General features: G+C 43.4%; 1 protein-coding gene across 2 annotated transcripts in view; it reads left to right on the top strand.

Moving 5' to 3' along the window:
• CYFIP1 (cytoplasmic FMR1 interacting protein 1) overlaps nucleotides 1-23,076 on the top strand; it is a 136,268-nt gene extending 113,192 nt beyond the window's left edge. For both annotated transcript variants that reach the window (XM_019485122.2, XM_006276205.4), the window contains exons 26-31: nucleotides 11,121-11,251; nucleotides 17,182-17,254; nucleotides 18,496-18,590; nucleotides 20,113-20,351; nucleotides 21,514-21,661; nucleotides 22,057-23,076. In XM_019485122.2, the coding sequence (XP_019340667.1) occupies nucleotides 11,121-11,251; nucleotides 17,182-17,254; nucleotides 18,496-18,590; nucleotides 20,113-20,351; nucleotides 21,514-21,661; nucleotides 22,057-22,221 (851 nt within the window). In that variant the 3' untranslated portion in view covers nucleotides 22,222-23,076. The remainder of the gene's footprint in view (nucleotides 1-11,120; nucleotides 11,252-17,181; nucleotides 17,255-18,495; nucleotides 18,591-20,112; nucleotides 20,352-21,513; nucleotides 21,662-22,056) is intronic.
• The last annotated feature ends 3,265 nt before the right edge of the window (nucleotides 23,077-26,341 follow it).

The raw sequence follows: 26,341 nt of genomic DNA on the forward strand, positions 1-26,341 counted from the left end.
AATATGCCCGAGGCCAGCTGAGGGCAGGGGAGAGTTATCCTTGCCACTTAACTTGAGTCATAGCAGTCGCAGAAGAAAAACCCTCTAGAAATTGGATGGCACAAAAAGTAGTCATTGCTAATTAGTAGTATATCATTCTGTTCAGTCAGATTTTGCAGCTCGTTCCCCCTGGTCCCAAACATTCCTTCTCTGCAGCCTCGGTAATACAATTACTCCTTACAGTGGGTGCCTACCTTTTATTTCTTCCAAGTTACTTCAGAAAAATAAGTTATTTAGGTTTGTTAAATGGTATTTTAGCTGGAAGGAGGTTGAATTTGCTCCCTACAGCATGCGTCACTGTCATAGTCAAGGCTGAACCAAATCAAGGACTTGCTAAGTGTTTTTTCCTGTTTTCTCTCCCTTGAGCATAGAAATGAATGAATCATGTCAATTACCCAGTATAAAAATGCTGAAGTGTTTGAAATGCCCTTTTTCCTGGACTAGGAATAAGCAGCAGGTGCTCTTCAACAGAATGTCACTGGTCCCTATGTAGAGGGAAAGCAACACAAGGACCAGGAAGCTTAGGTTCATCTGTGGAAGGTCCTTTGAGCAGGTTCTGTTAGTTAGTAGAGTCCTTCCTCTCTAAGAAGCAGCAGGCAAGACGCCCTCTGGCAAGCATCCTGGCATTCATGGAGAAATCCTCCCAAGACTCTTTAGGGGACCCGTAGGCAAGGTGAAGCTCTTTTATTCAGGCAACAGCTGCCTTGGGGAGCTGGTCCAAGCCAGTGGCAGAAACTCCTGACTCAAACCTGAGCAGTTTTCAGGTGCATCATCCACCTGGTCTTCACTTTAATTTTTCCCCTGGCAGAGAGAGGGGAAGCCTTCCACGGCTGATGTTAGTCCTGCCACTCAGTGCCCAGAGATTGCAATTAAGGAACGTTGTGATATAAGATGCTGAACAGAAATGTGTGGACATCAATGGCATTCGCAGCAGAGGAAAGCATATAGATCATCATTTTTCTTTGTACTCTCCACTGCTCTGCCTCCCACAGCTTTCAGCATAAATACCCAAAAAGAATGAGCACTAATAAGCATGGGCACCACTAAAGAGAACTGAGAAACCCATTCTGGTCTGGTGCAAAGTGATGTGAACAAGGACCAAAGCATCCACTCTTATCTAAAGAATTACTGCAGAACGCTCTGGGCTGGCTTGATGGATTGTGCATGTATCAATTTAAATGTGTTTCTTTTCTTTTATCTATTTATGACTAGCTATGACCGCTTAGCAGCCCCCAACTTTTTGTGCAGCTCAAACTTCTTCCATTTGAACAGTATGTGAGACTTGAGCTACTGCAATTTTATATCCAGCCTTGCAGATTTGTAAGTGACTAATAAAAGGAACGGCAGATGGAGGAAAGGGCACTAGAGTTCAAGGGTCCAACTTCACCAAAGGTTTTGTTTCCATAGAAACGATCTTAGAATGGTGCAGAACCAGTTCATCTTGTATTTTTGGATAAATATAATTATGACAAAATTAATGGTAAGGTTTGAAGGCCTGGTAGTGGCTGTCAGGGTCTCAAAGGCATGCTGTCCTGTATGCTTATTTTCAACTCATCTCCTTGTTTAAACCATTGTGGAAATACAATTTTCTTACTTAACTTTGACTTTCTTACTACTAAGCTTTTTCAGTACATGAAGATGACTGCTCTTGTTCTAAACATCACAGGTAGTGAGTGCCCTGCCCTGCCTTATTAAAATGTTGCTGGGCATCAGCAAAATCTTGAATGTTGTCATTGTCGTGGGAGCAAGGTCAGAGTTGTGCTATTGGTGGAGAAGCTGTAGAGGGGAACAGAGGAAGGGGGGGGGGAAAAAAAGTCTCCGCCTACTATATGAACAAAAATTGCGTAATTTTAAGGATGTGAAATTGCTATATGTGGACTTCGGAGAATAACTGTTTTAAGGTTCTAATACTTAAAATGATTTAAAGCAGTCCTGGAAGTGATGTTAGGCGGGCCTTCTTTTCCCCTCCCCCTAAAAAATAAAAATGGATTAAGGCCTGACTAGTCCCTGAATGTATATATGCCCAGTTCCCCCATCTCCAAAAATGGTAATGTTTCAGTCTCCACCATCCATGGGATCTCGTACCGTATTGTTTTGGTGTCCCAGGGCACTGGTGGAGTGCTGTTAAGGCTGCTGTTAAGGCTACAGATTTCTTTCAGCTGTTTTAGCAAGCTGTGAGGAGGAAGAGGATTGGAAGCCTCCCAGAATGTGATCAGAAGGGAAGTATGCCAGTAAACTACTCTGGATCCTCTCAGTAGGACAGGGAATTCGGAGTGACGCCAGGGTTCAAAGTCTACTTCAGTGTACCAGCGGCAGGAGAAAGGATGACTCTTGAGGGTGTTGCAGCAGAAAAAAGGGGAATTTTGACTGGCTGGTTTTAATGCTTTTCAGAACCCAAGTATTTGTGCGTTTGCCTGCACGGTATTCACTTTCAAGTGCTTGGTGTTCTAAACTTTAGTTTTCCTTTCTGCAGTGAAATCTCAAGAATTTCAATAAGGCTATTTGAAAGCCGATTGCCTTGGAGATGGCCTTCAAAGGCATGCGCTTATTGGATGGGAATAAAAATTATTCTAATCCCCGTTGAGAAAACAAAGCAGAAATTGAAATAGTGTTTTCATAAGATGAAAATCCTAAAGAGCCTTGGTGAGGCAATAAATGCTCTATCAAATACAAAAAAAGAGAATAACAGCTTTCTCGTTTAGTGAACAAAGCAAACAAGGGTGCAGAGGTTGTAATGTATAATAGGCCTTGATCACTCAGACTTGTGCATGCACTTCACCCTTTATGTAGGAAGTAGTCCTCCTGAAGTCGATTGCAAAATGTATGTATTTATGTGATCAAGACCTTGGGTTTGTATTAAAATAACTATAAGAGAGAGAACATAAAATTAAAGGTTATACTATGGCATCCAGCTTGTGAGGTGGCTTTTTAACATGGATTTTAGGAGAGATTTAACTTCATAATGAGTAAATTAGCATTGTACTGCAGAAAGTAAATCATAGCAGACAACTAAACCAACTTAATTCCTTTAAAAATCAGACATGGCACTAATCTATGCTTTAAATGTACTACAGGTAGCAGATTTATGTCCTAAAACCTGTTAGATGATAGACTTGTTATAATCTTTGGGGAACAGTTGACCATAACTTTTCAATATGAAGCAGGATTGTTTTACAGAAAATAAGGTGTGACCGCCAATGGTGAAATCCAACCAGTTTAAATTGCCTGTGTTGACTTTGTCAGCAAATTTAGGAAACCAGGCCATGCAGCTAAAATGCATCTCCCCTACGAGCCGAGGGATCTCTGAGCCATGAAGCAGGAATGAGGCCTGGTCCCTTATTAATCCTGTAGACTTTACTGGATATATTTTACAACAAACCAACTTTGCTATTGAAAGCTGTGCAAACCAGATAGATGCAAGCAATACATGTATGAATAGCATTAAATAAGTCTAGTCAAGTCACACCCTTCCCTGTTATGTCTGTATGGATAACAAGATTTAATTAAAGAGTCAGTCAGCCTTGAAAAAGAGTCTCGAATAATTGTTCCTGGGGATACTGTGAATCTTCAGGTGATTTAGTAATTAAAAAATTGTGCCTGTTGAGTTTGTTTAAATGAAACACTGTCAAAGGTGTAAAATTGCACACCACATCTGCAATTCAATACAACTGTTACTCCTAGGACCATTTGATTTGGAGGCATGGGGTTAGGTTTCTAGGAAAATGTTCTGGCTTTATTGTGTATATTTAATCTGCTGTATATGGTACAACCGTATGTTTTACCATAGTGATGCCAACCTCCATCTACGAAACACTCGCCGGAACTTGACTAGTGTTTGTGTCCAGCACATGGCTCTAGTCTGCTGCCTTGGGCAGTGGTTCCTTTAACGTTTTGCTTGCCTTGTTGGAGCGTGCAGTGGTGCAGAGCAGTAAGAGCCTGCAAGATGCATTCCACCTGTATGATAGGTGGAATTTGCCTTTTCTAGTATCAGCATGTACTGGTATCAACTGTGCATTAAATACTGTTTTAATTGCAGACCAGGTGGCCTGACTTGCACAGCCACAATGGAGCAACGGCATCAGTGTTGGCAGCAACTGTGGGATTGTTCCCTCTCCTTCCCTCCCCTGCACTCTTTTTTTCCCCCCTTGAACAAGCTGTTGTTATTAGCCCCAGAACCCCTGCCAGAATCCAGACCTCACTTTTGTAAAGGAGTTGAAGAGAATGGTAATTTCTTGCATATGTAAAGCTGCTGACAGCAGGTAGGGTTGTTCCTTACAGCACTGCCAGGAGGTCAGGGTGCATAAAAACTGTGATTTTTAAAAAACAATCGTAAAACCCCCAAAACTCAAACTCTACAAAATAGTTTTGCTTTCATTTATCTTGAAACACGCTAGTTCCTCACTTTCCACTTTTATAATTGTAGACTGCCAAAGCTGATGTACTAAGAAATTAGCTAACTTAGTAGCATGTATATTTTATGCAGAGATTTCCCTACCCCCAGAAGCGTGCATTTAGATTGCTTGTTGCTTCTGCATAAGTCATGCTTAGGGCCTTGGTGTTATTACTAAAAGAACAACACAAATAGGAACTATAAAACTGATAAGTAAATAGATTACTGTATATTTATAAACGATATCACCTTGCAACATATGCTTGGACCAGGCCATATGCATCCATTAAGGCTTACATGTGGGAAATGGTGGCACTTATGTTCTTGAATCATTCTAGGTATCTCAGGATGGATTTTTAGAAGTACATCCAAGTGGATTTAGGAACCTTGTTTTTTGAACTGTTGTCCACAGTATGAAAGTTCACAATAACTGTGTGAGTGTACTGAAAGTATAACTTACCATTTTTTGTCTATGAAGCAATTGTGTTTTGTAATGTTCATGACATGGAAGAAGTTTCTAATAAGTACAGTTTTAGCCCCTGAACTGCAAAACTTGTGTAAGAATGTTTTAGTCATCTTGAGGAAGTCAGCTGCACTATTCACAATGGTAATATTCTCCTCCTGTTTAAGTTTTTGCAGGATCAGGGCCTTAATTTTCTTTTTTGCATGTAGTACTTTCATAAATTTAAGTAAGAAGAATATTAAGGGTGTAATATGCCACCCTACCAGCAGTGGCATATTACAGTAAAATTTGTCATCACTATCCTTACCCTCAAGCTTCTGTAAATTGATTTTTCTAATACTTTTGATGTAAAGTTTCAGTACCACAGATTTTTCAAGGTTAAAGTTTACAAAGCCTCCACCTGATTTGAAGCAACCACCCATTATAAGTCAGTGATTTAATTTGTTGCTTTTTGCTAGCAGCTCAGTGAGACTGATGCAACGGATTGGGGAGGGCTGTCTCCAGTGAGCCAGCAGGGTGGCCGTGTGCTACAGGAATGGTGGAAGTGGGCTTTGTGCTCAGTCTTCTTGCTGACAGCTTCACGGGCTCCAGTTTCAAAAGTTCACAGAAATTTACAGGAAGCTGGGACAAAGTAATTCATAAAAACGGGTACAAAACCTACTTCTGTCAACCTGTCTTGATGTGCCCTGAAAAACAAGCGCATTCCTGGCATTCAGTGACGCATGGTCATGCTAATTGTAGATCCAGAGGACAGATTAAATGTAAGTTCGCTGTTTGGCAAAACAATCTAATAAGCTTTCAGGGATTTATTGTTAAGTGCCGTGTCAAACTCATCATTAGAAATATTTTCAGCAAAACCCTTTTAGTGTTTAATTTGCTTATAGGTTTTAACTGAAATAAACCAAAATATTTAATACACAGCTTTGAGCCGTTGATTTCATGTGCCAGAGAAGGACAGCAATATATGAAATGGGACCCAACTAAAAGTCTGTTTATGAAGGGTGATTTTATTATAACACATGTACCACACTCTCTTCTTGTGCGTTCTATTAAATTTGGCTGGACCTTGAGAGGTGTTTGCATTGAGGCAAGCATAGGTTTTTATTGGTGTCTAGTGGGGCTGTATTAAAGAAACAGAAGTCTTGATTGAGGGTCTGGGTGTAAGGAGCTGAGAGAGAGACTTAAACTTTTTAAACCCTTATTATACAAATATTAAAAACAAATGGAGAATGTGCAGAGGTATGTGGCCTTCCCAGGAGCTGAGCTTGAAACACTTGTTAGCAACAAAAACCGTGTCCCCGGAGATTGGATCCCTCTCCCTCATGTCCCTTATATGCACCAGATGTCCATCTTCCACCTTGTGGAGGGCTCCCTCAGTGGCCCAGCATGACACAAACTAGTCCTCATTTTGTTGCAAGGTGAAGTGTTCAAATTCACGTGCACCCAGACCAGGAAGCAGAAGAGTTGGAGTGCACTGTCAGAGCTGGCCTTTGTGATTTGGTTTCTGTGGTTTTTCAGTCACCATCTTGGCCTGGTCCAGCAGGAAATTGGATGGCAGGTTACACTCCCCTTGGCTGTTCAGTACAGAAGAGGAGATATACACAGTCTTGGAGAAGTCCAAGTCCAGGCCAAAGAAGGTGCTGAAGGCAACAAAGAGTGACAGCAGCCAGGGATGGTCCAGGAAGACTCTACTTCCTCACAGTAAGGGCAGGCTGCTGATGCTGATGGATCCAAATGGACCAAGGTACCCCTGGCCAGGGCCCCATGCAGTAGCTGCTTCTGGAGGTCACCAATTCTTTTGGCAATGGGTAGCTTGTACAGAGTACATTAGGCCAGTTGGGCTCAGTCTGGTGTTGATGCCACTAGGTATTGCCTCCAAGTTGTATCAGAGCAGGTAGTGAGGACACGGGAATAATGCACTTTGATTGTACAGTGCCTTCCCAGAAGAGATTGCAAAGCAGATCCCATCACTGTTCTTGCTGGCACGGGAAGGGATAGTATAGTGCCAGCAGCTGGGGTCATGGCCAGTGGGAAGACCAGGCCCATCAAGTGCTGCCATAGCGTGTGGAACAGTGGCTCAATGGTGACGGCATAGAACATTTTGGAAAGAGGGCAGACTTGCTGGGTACCCCTGCGTACTGGGAGCAGAGCACATAGCTCTCCGTTCACCTGCAGGAAGCTGAAGGTATCCTGGTACAGGATCTGGATGGTTGAGGGAGAATACAGGCCTCAAACCAAAGGCTTTCAAAGTCCAGAATAAGAAATTGTGGTTGACCAATTGGAGGATCTTTCTTGATCCAGGGAGACCAGGCCAACGTTCAGGCCAAAGTATTTCATAGCTGCCGGCATGTCATTGTAGCAGAAATGGATTTTCCTGGGTGGTTCTTCCAGGTACACTGTAGCTCTGTTTGGGGCCAACAATGGACTACACCGAGCCGGTTAGTCATGGCTTTGGTTAGGATTTTGTAATTGGTACACAGGCACACAATACTGGTTGCCAGTTCTACATGTTACCGAGATCTCCTTTCTTGGGAAGCAGCATGATTGCTGCTCACTGGCAGCTGACCAGCATGATCCCATCACTGATGCTGTCCTAGAAGACGTGCAGGATGTCCAGGCTGAGGAGGAGCCAAAAGGTCTTGCAGAATTTGGGTAATCTGTCAAGACCTGATGCCTTCCCCATGGTGAGGCCTTCAACAGCAGTGGTCATTTTTGCCAAGGCTGGCTTCTGTTCAAGCTTGTCAGCAACAGACATGGAGAGTTGAGGGAGGCCCTTGTGCAGGTGTTGAATAGCCTCTGGACGGGCAGGCTCAGCTGCAGACAGCTCTGTGTAGAAGCTAAACCCATGGTCATGGATCTTGGCAGGGTATGGGAGCACCTGGTCTGATGGGGTTGTAAGGTGACTGATGATCTCTTGTTCTGTTTACTTTTCTCTAGGTTGAAAAAGGACTAGGTCAGGACATTGGCCTGAGTTCTTGGAAGTGGGCTTAAGTTCTTGCATCCCAGGCCATGCCTTCTACCACTTCTCTTAAGCAGTTTTTCTGGAGCTTAAGGCTTTTTTTTATACAGCCTGAGGTCATGACCACAGAAATACCTGCAGCAGATCATTCAGAGCTGCTGCAGGTAGCAGAAGCAATTTAGCTTGATTTTTGTACAGTGATTTTTCCTGGGTTAGTTAATTCTGCTGAGAAGCAGAGTGCGTTAGCTCAAATGGAGTGTCACGCCAACCTGGCAATACTGCTTTTGGTACCAGAGCTGGCTTAGGTGTCTCGGCACACCACTGCCTTGGGCCGTGTAGAAATACTGCACAAAATGCTGGAAATTCCGCTACTCGCCTTGGAAAGTTTTTCAAGGCTTAATCACGTTCACAAGTAAGCTTAAATGGGAAATGAGGCAAAATGATCTGGCTTTAACTTCCTGTTATTGGTTCTTATGATACCATTATCTCATAAATTAGAGAGCCCTGTTGCTGGTTGTGCCACAGGGTTGGGCGCTGTTGTTTCCGGGGTTTCAGGGACCAAATCCTGTGAGAGCACTACAAAAGGGAGAGCCCTATGTTCTCCTGTTGCAGAAGTGTGTCCAGGAATCCCCAGGAACGTGCATCTTGCTGCCGGACTTTGACTTAGGCCATGCCTTTGCAAGTGGGAGAAACCCTGCAGGGAAGTTTCCAGGACATGCAGGATCGGGCCCTGGAAATCCTGGGAGTGTCTGCCTGGGGCAGCTGGAGCATGAGGGCTGCTCTAGGCTGCCTGCACTCTCCCACAATAAAGCAAACAGATGTCTGCTGCAAAAAAGCTGCACAAAAGCTTACTACCTATTGTCACAACCACAAGTTTTGGACATTTGTGGTGCGACAAGGGGCATGGATGTCTGTTTGCTTGGGCTTTGTGCTGCTGTAGCATAAAGGCAATGTCTGCTTTTTTCTTCTTTAAAAAAAATAAAGCTTTATTTTTTTTTCTCTGCCATCTCTAATTCTTCTACCTCCTTCTCAAAATAAGAACCACCTGAGCTGTACAGGATATTCTTGCATTGGTCTTGCAATACACGGAGGCATTAGAACTGACCTCCTGATTCCTGATCACTGCTCTTTAAACCCATCCATGGATTGCACTATTTTTCTAGTCATTGTGTTGAATTGGAGTTCACCTTGACCACTGTCACTCGTGAATCCTTTTCAGTGTCAGAGCTTTCCGGGGTATGGCCTCCCACTCTTGTTCTGTCCATCATAATTTGTTTCTGGAAACGTGGCCTTGCTTTTTCTTGTTGGTGAGGTGACTACTTGGGTATTGTGTAATGCTATTTTTTTTTCCCTTTAATAACATACTTAGGCATCATACAAAAGTTTGAGTCTCTGCAGATATCCTCACCAATCGCATTTTATGATATTATCAAAAAGTAAAATTGGGTTTGTTTTGCCAGGACCTTTTTCCAGAAAGTTGTGTTGGCTGACACCATTCCTGTCTTTCGCTGTAAACTTCTGGTTCCGTAGCCTAATTTATGTGAGATCGGTGGTACAACTGGGCCTGAGTCTACAGCTCCTCTGTCTCATCCCCTTTATGCCTGCTCTTCTCACCTTGTTCCCTGTATTTCATGCTACTATCTCTCTTCCCCCTGCACCTGAATGGACATCCTGTTTGTTTCCATTGAAGAATCCCTTCTGAAAGCCCATTCTTTGCCCTCAAAACTACTGGTGTCCACCCTTGTGTGATGATCTCCTCTTACATCATTTCATTTTTAATTTATAATAATCAGAACTTTTATTGTACTGGGGCATCTTTAGGGTATTTAAGTCCTGACTCTCTACTCTTTTTCTTCTTCCCTTATGTAGTTTTTATCTTCTTTGGGGCAGTGCTTCAGTGAAAGGGCCATGTCCTGTTAGGGCACTCTTTTGTTTTTAACAGAATGAATCATATGTTTGACTGACCTGTTAAGTCAGAAAAATGTTGAAAGAGGTAACATTAGGCTGGCCATATCCTGCACCTTGAGTGGTGCTTGGTCCTACATTTGCATGTGTGATTTTCTCATTCAGGGAGATTGGTTTAGTAAGTGCATGACCTCTGTCTCCAGCATCAGTAATGGATTGCACCATCCTGTGTCCAAACTGCTAACTTAGTACAGGTCACGGGGATCTCAAAGGATGCCTGGGAAGTCTTACTGCTTGCCTTTTTTGTTGTTCCATGTCATTTACTATCAAAGTAGGATAATACTCAATCAGATGTACAGGGAGAGCACCATTTAACTCTATAATTCACATAAGTGATGTTGCTGCTTTAGCTTGCTGTTCAGGAACTTTACACTGCCTTGTATGATTGAACTCAAGAATCTTCTTGAGATGGAGGTTTTTTTGTTTGTCTGTTATTTTGTGAAAAATTATGCTAGAAATAGGAGCTGAATTTCTACTCAGCTGAATTCTTCCTCAGCCAGCCAATGAGGAGTTTGATACATCCTGGTTCTCCCTCTTTTTCTGCTGTCCACTTCAGCCCCAGGCCACACACAGCACCTTCATTTTCTCTCTCAGAGCAGTACTGCAGTTTTCTTCTTCCACTGGCATTAATCTGAAGCTGACAGCACTCTCCAAAAAGGATTCTCCATCTCCTCAGCCCTCTGCGTCCTATTGCTTCCTTCCTGGTTGGGACTTGACAGCGATTTTTTTGAGTGAAGTGCACCCTGGGGTCAGGAATAGCATCAAAAACAGGAAGCCCAGGCAGGACTGATAGCAAACAAGGGTCCTGTTGCATCTTCCTTCCTCGGGAGCCCCTTTCCCCAACTAACATACCATGTCCTTCCCTGCAAAACCCTTGGAAACTTCTAATTTGCACAAATTATCTGAGTTCTAAAGGTCATCACTAGCTTTAATGTATTTTGCCTTTTTTTCTGAATATTCTTAAATATGGCTCAGTTAGTTTATCTTAAGGCCAAGTACACAAATAGTCCAACACAATAAGCTGCGCAGATATCCCTCAATGTCAATGCAGTTGTCACAGTGGAACTGCACCAGGGCAGTCAATAGAGGTAATTAGCATAAATGTCTTTCATGAAATGTTGCTTGTTATAAAACTGCTGTATTGCTTTTGGAGAGCAGGACAAAAGTCCTGATTCCTTTGACTTTATTCACATAACCAGGGCCTCTTAACATTTAAGCTCAGTAAGTTAATGGCTCTGTGTGTGGTCACTACTGGAATAGTTGGCTTTGATTCCTCACACATTATTTATTCATTTTGATCTCAGGTATCCTGGAATTTTTCCACCATCAGCTGAAGGACATTGTTGAATATGCAGAACTGAAGACGGTGTGTTTCCAGAATTTGCGGGAGGTGGGAAATGCTGTGCTTTTCTGTCTGCTCATTGAACAGAGCCTGGTAGGTACCTAAATGCTGTTGGAAAACATTGTGTATCCCAAAAGGTTTGATAGCACTTGTCACAGACTAAAACCACTGACTTAGAGTTTGAATTTTCCCTGCAGGGAACTGAAGATTCCCTGTAGTAAAGAGACTCATTCTGGGGAGAAAGATCTTTTGGCTACAAAAATAAGATTGGTGTAACAGAGCTCTAATGCTCAAGGAAAGGACGCTGTGAACAGTGGTCAGGCCTTGAGGAAGAGAGTATCAGTTGCGCTGCTCTGACAGTGCCCCTGAAAGGGAGACCTGGCTGTGCATCTGGTCTTCATAATGGGTAATTACTTAGTGCTCCAGCAAATGCACTTAAAGAAGTAGGGTGGGGAAGCAAGAGGGAGACAGGGATAATACATCTGTTTTGGACTGAAAAGAGGAAATAATCATCAGATCAGGAATGAGGAGCACTGTCTCTCCATCTGCCTACTATGACCCCATCACTTACCAAGAAACAGGACTCTCAATTGTAGTGTTTTTCATTTTCTCTTAAGCTCTTGAGTTTTTACATCCAGTTTCAATAGATTTCAGTAAACTACACAAGGACGCTCAGTTAAACCGTTACATCTCACGTTTTGTTACTGCAGAGGACATGTAGTAGCACTATTTCTCTTTAGAGCAGTTGTTCTGGTCTTGTATTGTCATCGAATCCGAGTGCCTCTCAGGAATGGAAAAACAGCAAGAACGTTATGTTGGAGCAGTATATTGTGACTGTAGCATAGAAATTGGGCACATAGTGTGGTCCTTAAGTCTGTAAGATGCACCTCTACCCTGCCTTTTGCCTGACCTCAGACTAACACAGCTAACTACCTTTTGGTTTCCGTGTTACTTCCTGATGGATCATCCTTATATTTTGAAACACCTGAAGTTCAGATCTTGCCAGATTAGCAAAACTAAGGTGAGAGCAGGTATGGAATGTGTCTTTTAAATAGGGAGTTGGAATAACTAATCATACATAGATCATGAAGAAAATGAGGTGCTTTTTCTAATCAGAAACACAAACTGTAGTGTGTTTAGACTTTATATGGTTCTATATTTAACTAAGAACAGAATGAACTAGCATAACAGACTTTAGCAGTTCACTCCTAGATACTCATTGAGGACACACTGGAACACAAGGTCGTCATTAAGCATCAGCAAAATGATGAAGTGCTTGTCAAGGCTGCGACAGAAAGTAGACGCACTTCTTTTTTTGCTATTGGAGGGCTTCAGGAGAGTTAATTAAAAAGGTACCTTATATTGTGACGTACGGTCTGGGGAATAAAAAGAACTTGGCTCTGTTCTCAGGAGATTGGGGCCAAAGCTCTACGTGGGCTATGTGACCAAGCCAGTCTTCATCATGTTTGTTTTCTTTGACTGTAACATAAGGACCTAAGGATGTTGTGAAGCTAAATGAGCTTCTGTTTTGTAACGTTTGTGTGGAAGATGCTATAAAAAGGGAAAATGTGGACTGCACAAGTAAGGACACCTACAGTTAAGGTCGCTTGGCATTTTAAATTATAGGACCTTCTTTTCATTCATAACTCTTCCAAGTTTAAACTCTTTTGACCAAAATCTTCCATGCTAGATATTTGCCTGAGGCTGAATTTTTCTCTTAAGACTTTGGCTAAATTGGTTGAACTATTTCTGAGAAGATAATTAGGGCAAATAAAATCCAGTAATAGTAACATCAAGAAGCAATAAGGCCTCTAAGTTTTAGAGCAGAGACTTGAAATTTGGCAAGCTTGTCCTGGTGCGAGATGTGTGCTCTTTTTTGGTCCCTATAAAAAGGTCCCACCCCATGTTTTGGAAAGTTAAGTCTCTGAAAAATCTTAGTTCCTGTGGTCTCAGTAGAGACAGACCTCTTGGTATTTGGCAGCTAAATTATTTAAAAATTGCATCTCTGCAGAGTGTGGTCCAGCCCTTTGCAGTGCATGTATTACAGTTGGATTGTGTATGCTTGATCCCTACAAAAAGTGTAACTCTGCTGTGTCTGGGCTCTCTCCTGCATTTAATATTCTTTTTTTTGGCTGGTCCTCAGGTAATATGTAAAAGGAGGAACAGCTTGAGTGGGGGCCTTAGCAAGAGCCAGATAGGGCAGGGAGGAAGGAATGAACCTGCAAGGGAGAAGCCTAGGTAGCCAGAACAAAGGGAGGATGCAAGTGAGCAGAGGGAATCAGAAAATGAGGAAGAACTGGGAGAGAACAAGAATATTTCCTAGGTTTTGAATCCTTGAATTCTTCTTGTATAAGCTTTTTAATGTGCTGACAGATGCATAGCACATAAAATGCAAAATCTGTGAACAGGGCAAACAGGAGAAATGGTGATCTGTCGCTACGCACCTTTATCATGTTGCAGCATGGGAAGTTTAGATTAGACATGAGGAAAAACTTTCTCATGAGGAGGGTAGTAAAGCACTGGAACAGGTTACACAGAGCGCTTGTGAAACCTTGATTCTTACATCAGTTCCGTATGGGATCGGCACCAATATAAGGAAAATTGACTGTATCGGCAGTCGGCTTTTTTTGGCTGATGTGGCTGATAATGCCACTGATAAATGCACGCAGGCAGCCAGGAGTACAGCCTGGCAGTGTGGAGAGCAGCCAGGTCCAGCTGGTAAGTCCATTGCAAGGGAAGGGGCATGGGAGCGGGCAGGTTGAGGCCCCAGCTGTGAGGGAAGGAGTGGGGCAAGGGCTGGGGCAAGGGCAGGTGCTGTACAGTCAGGGCAGGTCATGGGACTGAGCTGCAAGCTGCTTGTCCGGGGAGTGACTCTGGCCCAAGCAGGGGCACGTGGCCAACCAGGGGTGTGGGAAGAGCCCAGCACAGCCCCGGCCCCAGCCTGCAGTGGCAGCCCATCCTTGCCCCATGCACACATCTGGGGGCACATACCCCTCATGCCCTCCAGGGCTGCATGCAGCAGCCTCTCCGCATGCCCCCCGGACAAACCACTTGCAGCTCCGCCCTCCACTCTGCCACTGCCCCAGTCCCACTCCCTCCCTCACTGTGTGGGCCTCGATCTGCCCCCCTACCTCTTCCCTCTCCCCTTGCCCCTTCTCCCACAACAGACTTACTGACTGGATGCTGCTCTCCAAGCTGCCCTGCTGTATATTGGAATCGGATCAGTATCAGCCAATATGGCTCATTAAAAATCAGCCATCACTATTGGCCTAAGAATTCTCTATCAGTGCACCCCTAATTCTTAAAGGTTTTTAGACTTAAGTAGACAAAGCCTTGGCTGGGATGATACAGTTGAAGATGGTCCTGCTTTGAGCATGGGGTTGGACTAGATACCTCCTGAGGTCCCTTCCAACCCTAACATTGTATGATTCTGTCATTACCTTTCTGGCAGCTTTATCTTGTTTTGGGCTTTGTGGCTGTTTGATTTTAAGCATCTTTCAGAAGTATGTAGGTTTCCAGCTCTCAGGTCAGTAGCCTGTTCTTTTTCTGTAATTCCACAGTACATTTGTAGACCTGAACTGTACACGATCCATTTGACAGATGCAGCTGGCATCGTGTGTAGGCTATTGTTGCAGCCACAAAAGATGGAAACGCCTATCAGCTGTTTTCCATGACTTCTCATGAGGGTTTCTCATCTGTTTTCTCACGGTTCTTCTCCCATTCTCAGCTGCTGCTACACTATCTCATTTAATGAATTATTTTTTCCCCTGCTTTTCTGTGGGGCCCCTTACTTGTCATCTTTGGCCCTGCCCTCTCCATCTCTCACTTGAAATCTTTTTAGTGAACCTACAAGCACAGCTCTGGCTACCTTCCTCATGGAAGAGCAACAAATCTGCTGCTGCCCTGTCATACATCTAACTCAGTACCTCTGTCTGTTTGGATTTCCACTTGTTGTCTTAAGTGCAGCTGAGATAAATCTGGCACTAGGTAGTTTCCTCCAGTTGTCCACTTTCCTTCCTCAATCACAGTGGACACCGCCATTGTTCTTGGAGGAACCCAGCTTGTAACCTGGGGGTGGCCATTCTGCTCTCTCCCTAGACTTGCCTTCAGGCTGTGTCCAAAACTTGCCGCTTCCTAAAGGACATCTTAAGAGTTTTGGCCTTTCCTCTTTACTCCTTCAGCTAAAATGTTGTCTTTGCTGGCCTTGATTATTGCAGCCATGAAGAGCGTCACTGGTTCTCTGTTCTGGCCACACCATCCCTCTCTTGACTGATAAAGTAACTGCCAGCTGCTTCCTGCAGCAAGTGCCCTGCACCGCTTAGTCTCCCCGCTATCTGGCCCTCCATCACTCCTGCAGCTGCAGCAGCTGGGATCGCTAGGCTTGCCCTTCCTCCTCTGGCTTCTGCTCCGCTCTGAGGGACAGAGCAGAGCCGGGGCAGCAGGAGGACACTGCATACACAACAGGGAGACGTGGGCTGCCTCCCTGATGAGGGGCTGGTTTGCTTATACTACATGCATGGCCAAGGGGGGAGGCTGCACTGCGCATGCAGTTGTTTGTGGTATACGTGGGGTGTGCAGCCCCCAAGGTCTGCAGCCTGCAGGGTATGTGCGTCCCCCCCGCTTCTCCCACTGTCTAGAAGCTGGAGAGCCCTGGCCTCCTGCCACGATGCCTGCAAAACTGCTTGCTGCTTATGGCCTGGGACATGATGTGTTCTGACTGTTCTCCATCAGTGTCACCCTTTCTTTGCTCGCTTACCATCTTACCCCACCTGTTGTTGTACTTCTGCTTCCACCAAAAAACAAAATCACACACCCTGTCACTGGTAACAGTGGCAGGCCAGTTCTTTCTTCCATGCGCTTGCTTATTGGTTGTCAGCAGTAAGCCCTTGATTTGAGGATGATCTCTACCATGCATGGCTCATTGACAATCTCTACCTCAGCTTGTTATCAGTTGTATGCCATAAGCAGGAGAGGAGATGTTGGCAGGAGCCCCTGATGTGTGTGCGTGTGTGTTGCACTTGGGAAGCAGCAGCAACATTTCTCTGCCCCCTATCCTCCCTTGGCCTTGCGTATTGGAAACTAAGTCCTCCGGGATTGTCTCTTTCCTGTGTACTGTGACCAGTCCCAACTGGGCTTCTCGGCTGCTGTCATATGAAGGTGCACCACTTCCACTGCCATTACCACCACAACCTTATTGGCTTGACAGAGTTAAAAATTCATGAGTTAAACATTCATAGTCTTTGTGGGCATGCTAAATAGTTTCCTGGGAAGAACTGTAGGTTTTCTTGTGTTTGATTGATAAGTCAGATAATGGCTTTCTCTTTCCTCTCTAGAAACTATAAAATCCTTTTAATGCTTATTGGATGTAAAAAATGTTCCTCTTTTTTCTTTCTTTCTTTTTTCCTCTTGAGGAGTCTCAAATGGTAATAGCCCTTACCTTGGTTTTGGCCCCTCCATTTGCTGGAAATATACAAGGATTTCTGGAAACAGATCTGGATTCCTGGCCTTTTTAAACAAAATTTGAAATGACTCTAGGCCAAAAGCCTGCCATTACTCCTGCATCTCAGCCTTTTCCTTTCAGGGAGATGGCCCTGATGTGAGAATGGGTTATGGGAACAGCACTGGTAAAAATAAAAGCATGACTCACTGCTTTGTTCACATTTCTGTATGTCTACACAGGATCTGTCTGTCACTTTAACACTGAAATTAGTCATTCTCCATTGGTCTTTTCAATAAATATCCTCTGTCCTTTAACAGCTGCCAGCTTTGGGTGGGAGTAGAGTTGCTGTAGCTTGTTTGAATCCAACGTAACCTGCAAAAGCCAAATGGTCATTAAGCGATTCTATGAAGAGACCAGAGCAGTACATGCTTGTTCTGGCCACCAGTGGAGGCTTGGTGCCCTCTGCTGTTTTAATAATAAATACTGGAAATGCCAGCATGGATTTAAAGCAGATTTTGGCATTCTGGGTATTCCATGTTATATTTTCTTTGGTCTTTAAACACTCTGCCCTTTCTTGTCCTAGTCCCTGGAGGAAGTGTGTGACCTGCTGCATGCTGCACCATTTCAGAACATACTGCCAAGGATTCATGTCAAAGGTACGGGGGTGGTGACCTGTTTTCTGTCAGCATTTATTTCTCCCTGTGTTGTGCCTTAGCTGGTGAATGAATTGTTCTGAAACTTCCTTCATGGTAGTGCTGTGTCTGCGTAACAATGACAGCAAACTCCAGTGTTTGCAGGCTTGAAAAACATGCAGAACAATGAATAAGAGGCAGCTAGGCCTACTAATCATCTGTAGGTGCCCACTGCAAATGATGTCAGGAGTGAGCAAATGCAGAGGCAACACAATGAGATACCCAGTGCTGCTTCATTCCCAGTGGCAGACATAACTGGAGGTTGCTTGTCTCCCATTGGGTTCCACCTTTCACAGCAGCCCTGATTTTGCAAGCTTACCAAATCTGTTTGGGGCTGGGACACTTAGAGAACAATATTCCTAATCTGACTTTGGCCCCCAGTGATCCCCACAGCTTTTTGCATGCTTAAAGCTAGACGGGGATCATGGTGGTGACCGCTTGCTGAATTGTTTCTTCCGTTTCACCACCACTTTCTTCTATAATTGCTTATTTTTTTGGTCTTCCTCTTTCCTTGTCCTTTTGCTGCTGCCAGCAGCACTGATTTGTCTGGGCCTCTGCCCATAGGGTTCCCATCAGTTACAAGGTGAAATGTACGTTTTTTCAGGTGCGCTGCAGCTGCTTGGTTCCCTGTAAGCTGCCATAAAACTAACCAGATTGCTGCAAATGTTACGCACCCACTCGCCAGAGAACATTTCCTACTCCCCAGTGGTGAGTGGGCGAATACTGCTTTTTTTTAAGCCTTGCTATACATAAAATTCCACCTTCATTATAACTCCAGCCTCTGGAGGAAGTGGTCTATCTATGATAAGCATGCTTTTAATTGGCTAACTACATGTGGAAACCAGTGTTGGAGACAGCATACTAGAGTCTTATTCTGAAGGTGGAATCTAGTTACTGTGCTAACTAAATGCATCTCACCACTGGCTTGTGGCCATGCAGTTACCTTAAATTTGGAGGTACAGAATAGCACTGTTAATACCGTACACCTGTGTATCAAATAACAGCTTACTGAAGAAAAAGGAAGCTATTCTGAAGTAGATCCCCTCTGAAAGGAACAGCTGTACAAAGATTTCCCTTCTGTGACAAAAGCAAACTCTAATAAGGATAACTGATTTCTGCACCACAGTTTTTGTTGTTTTATAGTACACTTCCCGGTTAGAAGAAGTAAAGTCTTGTTTGGTTTTGTTTGCTTTTTTGCCTTTTAGAGGGTGAAAGACTTGATGCTAAAATGAAGAGACTAGAATCAAAATATGCTCCACTCCACCTTGTTCCTCTGATTGAAAGACTAGGAACACCACAGGTAATGATCCCAGAACCTAAGAAACATAAGATCCTCACAAAGGTCATAGCTGTGTTAGGGGCCTCTAATAAATAAAGATGGCCTATGGTTTCCTTGTCCAATTATCTTATTGTTGAAATGAGGCGGGAAAGGGGATGCTTCAAGTTTTGGGAGAGGACTGTGGTGTTGACGTCTGCCTGTGCCGCCTTGTGTGCTGTAATGGCTAAAGCAGAGCATCTGTACCCCAAGGGTTCCTAGCTTAAATTCTGCCAAAAGCAATTGACTGTCCTGTCTGACATTTTAACAAAAATAATTTCTCTTATGTATCATTGAACACATTGGATAACGTTAGACCCTCTTTGAAAACCAGCTATTACATTTGATCTGAGCCTCCTTGAAAAGATAAAAAAGAGAATGTGCTTCCTTTTCTAAGCCCATTACTGAGCTGCTATTGCAGTGTCAGACACTCCTCACTCATCCTAGCATGCGTTTCATTCCTTGTTAACTTAATCAGTTGACAGCCAGTTCAACTGAATATGGGGGACTGGCACCGGCATGGTCAAATGTAAAGTAAATAAGGTTTGCTGAGCTCCAAGAGGCAGCTGACAATGTGTGACTTTATATGATTACTATGAATCTCAGTTGCTTGCTTTGGTATGGATCCATTAGTGCCAACTTGAAAGCTTATCAGCCTCGAATGCCAGCACTCTTAAAAGCAAAAGCAGGGACCATCACTTGTGCCAGCCAGCTGAAAACTGAACACTCCAGCTCTGTTGTCTGACTTGAATTCAGCCCCCCAAAAAGAAACCTACAGAGCTAAGGATAGGTCCAGGGTCAGCGCAGCCCAGAAGTGGCCAGCCTTTCTACTCAAATAGCCTTTTAAAGGTGCTCCTGATCTGAGGGTGAGGGGAAAATATTCCATTGTTGGTGCTTTTTGACTTGTCTTTGCTTTGAACCGAGGACAATTCATTTCCTTACGTGAAAGAAACAAAGCCAAAAAGCATTACTTAAACCAGAAATGTTTCATCTGCTGACCAGACTAGCAAGACTACTTCATGTTTGAGTAACGTGCTGTACACTTTCCTGTCTGCCCCAAGGTACAGCACAGTCTGGGAGCTGGGACATATGGTAAATTCTTAGAGCGCTTTTCCTCCATCCATTTATTAAATCAGGTTGCCACCCCCATAGAGCTCCATTCTGGACTAGTAGAAAGCCTCCAAACAGAAATGGACAAGGTTCTTTGGGTAAATCCAATCCCTTTTATTAGACCAACTCAAATAGTTGGAAAAATTGTTCTTTGCAAACTTTTGGGTACAAACACCCTTCTTCGGGCTGAGGAAGTGTCTGCAGTTGGTCTGTGCCCTTCCTGGGTGTAATAGTAAAGAAGCCAGAGGCCAGTATAGAAAGCCAGGCAGTGAAAGTGTAAACTGAGGTAGTCAGCAGGTGAGAGACAGGTAGGGGTTGCCAAACAGAAACGACGCTCACCCTACACCCAACGAAATCTCTGTTTTAGTCTATTAACTCTGTTTCTTTTCAATTTTAGCAAATTGCAATAGCCAGGGAAGGAGACTTGCTGACCAAGGAACGTCTGTGCTGTGGTCTATCAATGTTTGAGGTCATCTTAACTAGGATTCGGTCCTTCCTGGATGACCCAATCTGGCGTGGGCCCCTGCCCAGCAATGGAGTAATGCACGTGGATGAGTGTGTGGAATTTCACCGTCTCTGGAGCGCGATGCAGTTTGTGTACTGTATTCCTGTGGGAACGCACGAGTTCACTGTGGAGTACGTATCACTGTCTGCTAATTGTGCACCTGTTCAAAGTATTTAATTTGTATCTCTGCAAATGAATAGGGATGCAAAACATAACGGTGGCATTTGCTCATTTATCTTAGAGAGCAAGAGAAAGCACTGCTTGTCCTGGGAGGGGCTGTTAACAGACAAACACCAATTATTTGTTAACCATCTATTTCACATACTTCCAGCATATAATGAATGGGCCCATAGCAGAGAAGTCCTAGCACACATCTGGCAATGCCAGTTATGCTAATCACTACAGGTACAGAGCTCAGAAATAACTGGGTGCTAAGACAAATAGCTGTAACAAGTATTTACTTTACAGCCTGTAGATTATAGAAACAGGAACTAGCATTTAGCAGCTAGTGCCCTGTAGACTTCAGTTCTCCAGTTTTTAGATTTTTTTACCTGTGGTATGTTGTTGTGTTATGTCTTGTGTTGTGTCAGGGTTGACCATAGTTTTACTAAGAGGTTAGATCGGGGTGGGCAAGATGTGGCCTGCCAGGCCACTCTATCTGGCTGGGGGGCCCCTAAAAAATTTAGAAAATTAATATTAATCTGCCCCCGACTGCCTGTCACACAGCCCTCGATGGCTTGCCAAAACTCAGTAAGTGGCCCTCAGCCTGAAATAACTGCCCGCCCCTGGGTTAGATTATGGATTTTTATATGGTTTGGATAGGGATGATCCTGCCTCAGGCAGGCAGTTGGATTAGATTACCTGTGAAGGTCCCTTCAGGCCCTACTTCTGTATGATTTGGAGCTGTCATTTGCCTATCACTGGCTAATATGTGTTAAGGGAGAAGACTTAGGAGGCTTGCAACCTTTGCTCTGTTAAGGGCCAAATTAAAGTGCTTGTGTGGCACTGGTTAATGTGAAAGCCATGGTGCCGATGTGTCATGGTGAACAAACATTTTAGGAATCACTTAAAACTATAGTATTTCAGCATCCACCTCTCTTTTCTGCTTATTGCTAATGGCACAGAGAATGACTGAATGTTGTGGGGCTTAAACCTCAGCCTGGAAAATGTTTTAGGTAGGGTTGTACCCTGGGTATGTTTTGTTACCTTACAAAAAGAAAAATTTGGCTGTTTAACTTTTCCAGAGTCTTAAATGAAATTTCTCTAACTTTCCTGGCCCTTGTACTATTACAGACAGTGCTTTGGAGATGGATTGCACTGGGCTGGATGTATGATCATTGTGCTTTTGGGACAGCAGCGTCGCTTTGATGTGCTGGATTTCTGCTACCACTTACTGAAAGTACAAAAGCATGACGGCAAAGATGAGGTCATCAAGAATGTGGTAGGTTGAAGGCACCTGTTACACTTACAGCAAGGAAAGGAAAAATCAGTCATTTGTACTAAGCTTGCTACAGCTGTAACCACTATTTTTTAGACTAACATGTTCAGAATTGAATCCATCTTCTTTTCAGAAGTACCAGTGCCCTTTGCTAAGGGTTAAGGTTCTAGCTCAGTTTAGAATCAAATGCAGAAATTGGTCATTTCATCTGTGTGTGTATAGGTTGAAGCAAAATAAGGCTTTCCAGGCCCAGTTTTGAGAAGCAGAGTGCATCTTTAAAAGCAAAAATGCCAGTTGATCTGATTGAGCCCAACCAGAAAAACTCATGGCTTTTTGTCAAAGACTGATCAAGGATTTGTATCTCAGAAATTCATTCTTGAATGTGCTTGATGTTACAGCCTCTGAAGAAAATGGTTGAGAGAATCCGCAAGTTCCAGATCCTGAATGATGAGATAATTGCTATTTTGGACAAGTATTTGAAGTCTGGTGATGGAGAGAGTACACCAGTGGAACATGTGCGCTGTTTCCAGCCACCTATTCATCAGTCCCTGGCCAGTAACTAAGTGTGGATAGACCATCCTGCTTCTTATGTTAGCTACCATACTTTTGCACCTAGTTAAGTTATAAGTTTAAAAGAAAAATGGTTTTAAGGAGCATCTTCATCTGTAGTAAGGCCTGTGCTATTTGAATGGCCAGTGCTTTTCCTCTTAAGTCTCCAAGCACAAATAACTGTATACAATCATACTTATTTTTCTAGACTAAAATTTTATACTTTGATAAAGGATCTGCAAACGAAAAAGGCTTGTTTGACAGAACTCTTTGCATCCTCTCATTTGATGCAAATTTTTTCCTCAGCTGTCCCCATATTTAGCTATGGAGGGTGAAAAATCCATAGGTTTTATTAGAAACATTTATAATTGTGTATTTTAGAAAAGCATTAATTGCTTGGTTAGCCTTTATAAACTGAGGTTCCTGCTGATGTTTTGTGAATACTTTTAATCAGTTGATTTCTTTTGGCAGAACTAAACAACCCCATATAATCAGTAATTATGGAAATAAAGGCTAATTAAGCCATCCTTTTTAAACAGTAATTCTTTAACATGGAAGTGGCTGATAATACTCTGCTTTAAAAAAATAGTAGTTCACATTATACAAAATTTGGGTCTGTTTATCATATATCAAGTTTTTGTTAAGAAGAGCAATTTTCTGAGAGATGCTTGAGAATCAAAACAACATGTTTTTTCCATGCTGGTGCTAGGGAATTCCTGTTTTAAAAGATGCTTCTATACACTGAACCTATCTCAACTCAATACATGAGCTGTAATGAAACTAAATTGCAACTTACAGAGAATATTTAAATTTTGTTATACCTTTGTATTTTGTGAAACATGCCTCAGTAAAATAGTTTGTAAAATGTGGCAGCTGTCTTATCTGGATTTTAAAGCAATACATTCAAAGCCCAACTGGTAGTTTCTAGTACAGTGCAAGTAAAAACCTTTTTGCCCTCTGACTGATGAGTTTAACAGAGGACTTTTCTGGTGGGACTGTGGATGCCAGTTGGTTCTTAGCATACTATAATCAGCAGATAAGTGTGCGCTTTAGAGTATAGATGTAGGAAGATGGCATTTAAACCACTGAGGAAATTATTCCCTTTCACATAAGACTCATCTCCACCTTCCCTGCTCTTCACTGGTTCCCAGCCTTTGAGGAGAGTTAGGATTTCACCCCATAAATGGGTAAAAAGACCAGTTCTAGAAAGGTATGTGTAGGAGTCTTATTTTCTGCTACTTTCCCTCCTTTGGAAAGGGGGAGCAGTAAGGAAGAGCTGTGGGTGAAGAAGTAGCAGTTATCTATTTTGACAGAGATACTTAGTAGGAGTTAATGACAACTTTGTGCAGATCAGCCCTTGTCTTGCCAAAATACCAAAATAAAAGGGTGTGACTTATGTACAGACATAATTAAATTGGATTTAAGATGTATTCTGTTGGCTGAGGCATAGGTTCCAGTTTCCTGACTAGAAGCAGGGAGCACCTTAAGTACAGTGTCTCCTTGATTTGCCAGCTTTATCTTCACTGTATGCAGAAAAACACGTTAGAAAAAAGACAGTTTTATGGTCTTTAAGTTGTTTTGCAACAGCTGCTCCTTTGCATGCTCTTATCCATCTTACAGGTTGTGGGGTAGTTAGCTGCTGTAGGTTCACTTTCACACATGTGGTTACCAGGCAGTAGCTCACTGGTTCTCAACTGGAATACCTCAAGGCCCCTTTCAAAGGGTTACCTAATATAGGCAGGGGTGCCTGCTTCTATGGCCACCACTTCCCAGTCTGTCTTCTCACATGCCTCCTGGGGGCGAGGTGGCTCTACCTGGCTTCAGCAGCACCCTTGAAAGACATGTTTCATGCCTTTTGTCAGGTAAACTGCATTCTGAGGCTATAATTAATCTTTATTTGAGTGTGAATATAAAGAGAGAAACAATTAAAGTTAGGTGACCACATTGATACAAGATCAAGTGTTTAAAAAAAAGAGTCATAAATAAGTTGTGAGACCACAACAGTGGTTCTCAACTAGGATGCACTAAATCCATACAAGTTACTGAGGAGCGCTTTGTTCGAAAAAGTTGAGAACCACTGAAGTAGCTAACACACTGAAATGCTACCCTTTTACCGAGCAGCATCTTGTTCGTGCAACAACATAACACAGATTCATTCCTGCAGGACCGGTGTTCCTCCAAGCAGTAGCCTAGCATCTGATGAAACTGATCTCTTGGTTACAAAAGCTTATGCATCTCTGACTCAGTCAGTCTATAAGATGCATCTTTACTCTGACTTCAGACTAACATTGCTAACTAGCTCTTTGTTAGAATTACATAAATACTCTTTAAACTCTTGCAAGCTTTTTCCCCTCCAACAGTTCCACCGTGGAGATCAGAATTTGAGGTGTGTGACTAGAAACTGAACAAATTAAATAAATTCCCTTGTGTGTACTACTACAGATCTTACTGGGGCAAGAGAACACACCAACCCACTATAGTTATGTCCAGGGATCCTGGTTTTCTCCAATTTAAAAAAAAAAATAATCACAAATTTTGATTAAAAATTCCCAAAGCTGTTATTAAAATTAAAAGCCCCCTGCAGCCCCCCTAGTCTTGTTGGTGCCCCTCACTTGTCCCCAAAGCCATCCCAACCATGCTGATGCCCCTCACTGCCCCCAGAACAGCCCCTGGCTCTGCTGGAGGGGGGCCCCAGCTGCCAGGGCTATGGGGTCAGGGCCTCAAGTCTACAGCTCCCTGCCCCCAACAGCAGGCAGCAGAAGCAGCACAGAGCTGGCTCTCCCACAGCTGCTGTGTGATCATGTGGGGGTAGGGCTGGCTCCTGGCTCCCCCCAGCCCTGCCAGTACCTCCAGCCATGACCTGCAACCCCCCCAGCCCCCTGCAAGCCCCACTTACCTCAAGCTCCAGGAGCAAAGAGTGATGCTGAACTGAGCGCCTCAGGCCCCACCCTTTCCCCTCCCCCTTCGGCAGGGCTGGGGGTTTCCTGCCTTGTTTGCAAACAGCTCTTACAGGCTGCAGCTCAACCAGCCTGCAGAGCTCTTTGCAAAAGCAGGGAATCCCCAGCTTTCTCAGCTAAAAGGGGAAATCCGCAGTCTTCTGTTTTTCCTTGGGAAACGGAAAACCAGGTTCCCTGACTTGTCACAGACTGACTTTTTTATTAGGAAAAAGTATTTTGAAATGCTAAGTGTAATGTAGATAAAACAAGTCCTTATTCATACCCATTAGCTTGGCATAGCAAATCCTAGAGACAACCATGCAGTTTACCTCAGTTACGTTAAAACTAGAGCCTGTCTTGTTCAAACAAGGATCCAGCAAATCTAAAAAGATCACTTTGCCTCCTGCCCCCTTCCTGAGAGAGAGGATTTCAAACCATGTGAAAAAGCAGCTGATAGTTCCTTAAAGTCTCTAAATTCCCTTTACAAAAGTTTCATTCATAGTTTTAAGTGCTTCTGTTCCTTTTTATCTTGAATTCTCCCTAGGATTCCTATCTTCATTTTCTCTTGCATGGGAGTTTTATTTGTACTACTTCACACCTGGAAAGAGAGTTCTTATTAAAAAGCACATAGCAAAAATAAGACTAGAGCCAATGCCCTCAAGAATGAATAGAAGAAAATGAACTATACATAGGACCTGACCTATTCAGTCATTTATCTAAATTGGTAAAGGTGTTGTCATCTAATAGACAATGTCTTTGACCCTGTGCATGAAAGGGTGATCCTACAGTGCCCCTGCCAAAGAACTAATCAGCTGGGAAATGCGATGTGCAAGTCACTTAAGTGGCATCAGAGGTGTTGATTAACCATGAAGTGTACAGGTTTCCCTCACTTTATACTGTACATGCATTCCTGGAAAGTGGCACATAACTCTAATTCACATAAAGGGAACCAACTTTACAATGTAACAAATATCCAAGACCTCAACTTTACTGACCCCCAAACCTATTTCTACAAGACAATTTAGGTATTCACCAACAGCAGACAGTACACACAAGCACAGGGTGGTGGTATATGTTTAGCTGGTGTGAAGAGTAGGTGATGATGGACCAGGGAGAGGAGTAAGAGATATGGCTTATAAGCATCCCACTAGCTTAATGGGGTTGGCAACTAGAGAAACATGTCACAGACAATGAGTGA

The sequence above is a fragment of the Alligator mississippiensis genome, chromosome 1 (assembly GCF_030867095.1).
Source record: "Alligator mississippiensis isolate rAllMis1 chromosome 1, rAllMis1, whole genome shotgun sequence".
NCBI lineage: Eukaryota > Metazoa > Chordata > Crocodylia > Alligatoridae > Alligator > Alligator mississippiensis.